This window comes from Lathyrus oleraceus, chromosome 1 (assembly GCF_024323335.1).
Source record: "Lathyrus oleraceus cultivar Zhongwan6 chromosome 1, CAAS_Psat_ZW6_1.0, whole genome shotgun sequence".
Lineage (NCBI taxonomy): Eukaryota > Viridiplantae > Streptophyta > Magnoliopsida > Fabales > Fabaceae > Lathyrus > Lathyrus oleraceus.
Window position 1 is genome coordinate 59,210,787 of NC_066579.1, and position 6,612 is coordinate 59,217,398.

The 6,612-nt window shown below is 28.6% G+C and overlaps 1 protein-coding gene across 1 annotated transcript; it reads right to left on the reverse strand.

Moving 5' to 3' along the window:
* Nucleotides 1–1,094: 1,094 nt before the first annotated feature.
* On the reverse strand, nucleotides 1,095–3,471 carry LOC127112355 (uncharacterized). Its single transcript, XM_051046344.1, has 3 exons — nucleotides 3,274–3,471; nucleotides 3,092–3,170; nucleotides 1,095–2,217 (listed from the first exon to the last, which is right to left on the reverse strand). The coding sequence occupies exons 1-3, from the start codon at nucleotides 3,277–3,279 to the stop codon at nucleotides 1,640–1,642; spliced, it is 663 nt and encodes a 220-aa protein (XP_050902301.1). The 5' UTR covers nucleotides 3,280–3,471; the 3' UTR covers nucleotides 1,095–1,639.
* Nucleotides 3,472–6,612: the final 3,141 nt, after the last annotated feature.

Here is a 6,612-nt window from a genome sequence, read left to right on the forward strand (position 1 = left end):
CTTATATTTATATATTTTATATCGTATGAAATATATTTACAGACTATGCGCTAGTTATATATAAATAATGCTAACTTGCTTCAACCGTTCTCATAGAATCTAAAGTACACAGTGTTCATCTATCTTTTAATACGTGAATATGCTATAACGTATAATTATGGTTATAATATTAGAATTTCATTACATGTGTTTAATGTTTACATGTTATAAGTCCATGGATGAAAGCAATTCCACACCAGCTACCACAATCATACCAATTTAACAAAAGTTGAATTATTGAATAAGTTTATTATTGTAAAGGAAAAGGAAATTATGTGGCAATTACTTGTAGTAATAATTAGAATAAAAAGATTATTAACTAAGTAATAAGTAATAGCGGTGGCAAAACGGATCATGATCCGTCGAACTGGTCCACACACCCCTTAAAAAATAGTGGATTGAATTAGAATTTTGTGCCCACTCCATTTTAAGTCCGCACTATCTTAAATCCGTCAAATAAAGAGAGATTTTGTCAATCTAGTTATGAACACTCAAAATAGTTTAGATGATAAAAGATTAATATTTGAATGATAATTTTAAAATTCTGATTGATAATTCTATTTTATATATTTATTTGTGAATATACATAACATTTTTTAAAATAAAATTTGTTAAAAAAATGTTTTATAAAAATTTATTCTAGAAAGTAAATAAAAAATTTAATTAAAATATAAAAATAAATCTATTAATTTATTAAAAAAATGAAAAAATAAATAAATAGATGGGCAAGCCTCAAAATACAATAGTTAAATTTTTTATATATTCATTACAATCATATTTAATGCAAATCGTGTAAAATTAATGATCAGGCCTTGACTCTACAATGCGGTACATTATAATATTTTATATATTGATATCTTAATTAACTTTATAATTATTATTAATTCTACCTAACCAATAATTTAGCAAATGTGGGTGGGCAGATAGATCATTTATTATTATTCAAATCAAAGTATTGTTTTTTTAATACACATCTTATCTCTCCAATTCTTATATTTTTCTCTCAAATCACTTCATGAGTCTTTGAAAGAAGTGCTTTGCATTACTCAATAAAATAATTGCATGAAAACAAAGTTTATTCTTATTATTGATACGAGGGAGATTATGAAAGATACACAATTAAATCTAGGTCAAACAGAAATAAAATGACAAAGCATATTCAGAAATATACACGATAAATGAATACAGGCAAACCAAATAAACCTTCCTTAATCGTCTAGGTAGGACGGAAAATAAAATTAGTAACCAAAATTTGAGATTCAAAAATGAAATTCATCAATAATTCTTTAATCACAGAATGATAGAATTAGATAAATAAATTTCATATTTTTTCATCTCATAATCTCGTCACTATTTTTTTTATAAGATTATTGTATACAAGTATACAAATATCTTATAATGAGACAATGCTTGCAATTTTTATTTAAGCCATAGTCCTTACTTGTGATATGGTTTAAGGATGCTCTGCAAATGAGACACGGTATTCAATCTATAGAGACTATTGAATTTTAAGAAATAAAATTTATCTCTAAAAATTTAATAATCTTTATTACCGTAATACCGTATCATAGTCGTAGAGAATCAAATATGTAGATATGAATCACATGATGGAGCAATTATCGGGGCATGGCTCGTAAGCAACCGTGCAATAAGGTGGATACGGGTTGTAACAAGGTTGATATTGATATTGAGCACAGCACTTAGGACATGTGCACCATGGAGGACATTGTTGAGGGCATGGTGAAGGAAGCTTCTTAGCTTTGCAACCACCATCACACGTTTTGTGGTCACAAGAGCAACTTGGCTTACACTCACAACAACTTTTTGGATTCTCACACTTGAAGCAAATAGTGACACAAAATTTTCCATCACACTTTGGACTTGAACATTTTGTGCATGAACACTTACCATTACAACTATTGCTATGACACTTGATGCAAGAACCATGCAAAACGGCACGACATGCTTCCATCATCTTTTTCTTTTCTTCTTCTTTTTTCTTTTCTTCCTCCTTTTTCTTTTCTGCTTCTGTTTTCTTTTTCACTTCTTCCACACTTAGAATCGTGACATTTTTGAATTTCTTCTTTAGCTGGTTGGCTAAGCAAATTGTGTTTACGTTATCACCGGTAACAGATACCTTATCTTTATCATCTCCTTCCAATGAAACTGATGTCACACCTATATATGCATGTGTTTTGATTTTTGATTATATAAGTCATAACAATTTAAGTGATGTCTATATTTGTAATGCCAAAAATATTTATTTAGAATTGTCTCAAATGTTTAGAGGTTTGTATAACTTAGTTACAATTTAACCTTAAGAAATATTTTCTGATGTTTTATTTAAGTATAGTTTAACTCTGACAAATTTAATATTCTATGTGATAGTCCGTCTTGCACGCCCCTTTAAGACGGTCCTGAATATTATATGTGAAGTGTGTAGAAAGATAAAAATGAATACATAGTGTAAAGAACTTTGAAAATTTTGATATTTAAATAACACAAATTGTGATTTACTATTGAAAAGTTGACTTTTCCATAAAATTTAAGCACACAAAGAAAATCATAATATGTTATTCATTAATTTCATCATTAAATATTAAAGACAAGAATTGAAAACAAAATTTCATTTTTATAATTCCATCCATTATTTCAATTTTTTTTTATCTTCTTTCTTATAGTAATTATTTATTTTTGTTCTTTAGAGTTTTTGTGTGGACATTTTGCATCAATTCTTCCACAAGAGTTCTAAAGCAATGCTCTACTAAAATATCTTATTTGAGCTACCTTATTTAAGTAAATATACAATTAGAGAAAAATATAAAAATAATATTTTTTCCAATCATTTAAAAAAAAGATTATTCAATCAACAAAAATTGATATATTTCATTCATATATTAAATCAAATATGTTAGTTATTTTAAAACTTAAATATCTCGATAAATATGATTAGAGATAGTAATATTTAAATTTTTGGTATTTTAAAAATGAATATGCATTCATAATCACCATGCAAATTGCAAACAAATAAAAGGATTGGCATGATGAATACCTTTGACCTCAGCAGCAGTTTTGAGGGCTTTGTTTCTGCATTTGTCACAGTCCATTTGCAACTTTATAACTATTTTTTGCTGTATTTGTCATGTTACGAATTTAGTTTGCTAAAAAAATTACCACAAAGGAAAAGAAAAAGTAAAATAAAAACTCAATAAGTAATTATCTAACTAATCAAACCTTCATTCTTCCTTAATTGAAACAAACAGAAACTTTTTGCTTGTTTTGTTTCTGTGATTGGAAACAAACAAAGTTTTTCTTCGTATTTGTCTTCTGCTTTGGAACTGAGTGATTAGAACATGTTATGATATATACATAATACATTGGTGTGGATACATTTTTTGTTGACTTGACTACAAAATTTGCAACTTAGTCATTGTTTTATGAAAGGTTCAAGTTGTAGATAATAAGAAAAGGATAAAACAAGAAATAATACTAAACAATCTTTGCATAATTGAGGTTGTTAGAGTCAACTCTTTCCATAGTCATTAGTCAGCTTGTACTTTAACAATTTTTTTTATAAGTTGTCTTTTAACTATTTGTTCTTGCATATAACGAATCCAGCTATTATAACTAGAGTTTTGAATTGTTTTGTTTTTTAATATTTAAAGTAAATTAAAATAAAAGACTTAAAGTAGCCAAGTAGTTCAAGAAATGCAAGTAGGTTGCATTCACAAAAGTACAAGATTTTTTTTAAATAGTGTTTCCAATTTAGTTGATATGTGATTGAAATACATCAATTTAAAAGAGAATACAAGAGAAGACGGAAATTAATCGACAATGATCAAGGTCATAAAGGAAAAATCTTAACCATTAAGTAGAAGCTAATAATAAGGCCAATTAAGACAATGCTTAATCATCAAGAGTAAAAACCACTCAGGTCAAAAGCTAAAAGGTGAATGTTAGAAGGTCTAATGGCTAAAAAGTGAAGCAATAATACTAAAGTTAGGTTAAACTTAGCACATCAGGGATCAACAATTTAACAAAAAATAAAAACAACTGGTTGATAGAAAATAAACCAAAATAATACAGACTCGCGAAGAAAAACATACAAAGTCATAGAAGATTGAACAACAACAAAAGGAAAGACACCATATGTTGGTGTATAAAGAGCTCTACTTTTTCTATGATAGGGTACAACAAAGAAACCAACATGCTAGAAACCATTAAACAACTATAAAAATCACTTTTCATCGTGTTGGAAAAAAGATTTTACCATTGTTAGAGGTCCGTGGTAATAAAGAGTGTGATAGTAAATGCACTACTTTCCTCCACAAACTAGCAGCCATGGTAAAAATAATACATCATGCAATATTTCACCAAAATTGTAAATTCTGATCGTAGTGAAAAATAGATGGTCATGGGTTTGAAACCCAGCAATAGCATTTAGAATTTTAAAATGAAGCATCATTATATTTCACCATGATTGTGGCTTCTAACCGAGGTGATATACATTTGAATTTATTATAACTTATGTGGAATGATTGTTTCACCAACCGCTCACTAAACACATAACCTTTCAAATTAATTTAGAAAATAATAATTTAAAAAATTATGTTATTTTGAAGAACAACTTACACTAATCAATGATTTTCGAGTTTTCTCCAACTGATCATTATCCATATCTCAGTCTTTAATAGTTAGAATTTCGTTATGTTCTGTTCGGAAACCGAAAATAGATGCATGTTGAAAATTGAAGATCTTGAATGGTGGCTTTGATATCCTCAATTTGCATGGTTAGCACTCCAATGCTCAAGTAAATTAAAAAAATCAAAATAAGTATAATGGAAATTGGAGATAATAAATTGTACCTTACTTTTAGCGTGTAAATTGATTTTATACCTTAAGCCAAGTTGAATGGATTTGAAATGGATTGAGCATTGATCATTTGAACCTTTGTACAGTCTAGAACAATTGCTCCCAAGACTTTTCCAGACACTAAAGGAGTCATGGGAAGCTTTAAGTATCAATTACCAACCTCCATGATATGGTCCGATGTAAAAAGGAACTAAAACGCTTGGGATCTGTTTTTGAAAAAGTGATATGGAACATATGCATTTAATACGGTTCCACCATTGAAACGCTTTATTATCGTTTCCTGATACGTATAGTGATATGGCCATTTAGGGTATGGCGCAACTTATAGAGTACACGAGTTTACCAGAGTTTTTGTGTATCAATGAGTGAAAATCTAGCTGTTGATCTTATGATTCATTTCCATAGTTGGTCTGATCCCTCAGTGGTTATTAAAGTTCCACTAGGATAAAAAAGGATGATAAAAATGTGAAGAAATAAAATGGAAATGGAAATTATAGAAAATTTTAAAAGGAAATACCACAAGCCCAATTTTAGAATTACTTATATTCCACACAAATCAAATATCTAATGTGAGTTTTGTGCACTTGTTGGAAATATTTGATTCATCTATTCATGCATCTTCTTCGATGAGACGATAACATAAATGAACTTCCCAAGCTCAAATCCTCCATTTCCCATGCCACTCTTGGGCGTTTTCTGCTTCTTTATTCCATTATATATTCAAAGTTGAACTTATAGTGAGGAACCTTATAGGTGTTTATTGGCATCTTCGCTCATTTTACACATGAATGGTTTATTTTCTAGCTGACACAATATTGTTGGGTTAAATTGAAAGTGTGGTACACTCATCGATTATTTAACTATTGTGAGCCTACATCCCTATGTGTTTCACCCTCCATAGTCTCTGAGAAGTCCTTCAACTATTGGTTGTGGATCTTCAACCATGATGATCTTTGGTTCTTCTTTTGTCTCTATATCTGATGTTTGGTGACCTGTTCCCTCTTCTTCTTCATGCTTTAATAATTGATCTTCCTTACGCTTAACACATAATATTCTATCGAGTTTTGAATCAAAAATAAAACGAATTGATGTTTCACCCTGCATACAAATGTTAGACAAGCATTAGTTAAAATAAAATAAAATAAAAATTATTCCAAAGCAATAAAGTTTCAACTGATACACCAAAGTTAATATTCTATAATAATTGAAAGTCTCATGCAATGGCGCCAAAAATTTGATTGTGAATTTTTGAAGTTTACTAAATCATGCAATATAATAATATAAGGAATTCCTGAATGTCGATATATAGAATTGAATGTTGTCATTATAGGGTTTGAATTAAAATTAGTTGAACAAAAAGGATATTTAGGAATATTTAAATTGTTTGTTTATAAACTAAAACTATAAAGTAGAAAGGAAATTTAAGGGAGTAGAAAATAATTGATGAAAATATGTTCGGGATAAGAGTTTGATCTTGAATCTTTTTGTATCCTAAATTGACATTATAACAATTCATTATTTTTCCTAATCATTATTGGTTTCCTAAAATATTTATCCAAATTCTTCAGTGAATAAATCTCTAGCCTTATATTAAATTTCTATGGATATTGGTGAAGTATAGATAAAACTAAGAATTTGATTAACATGAACATTATTACAGTTTCAAGGTGTTATCCTTAGACCTCGGTGATAACTAGCAAG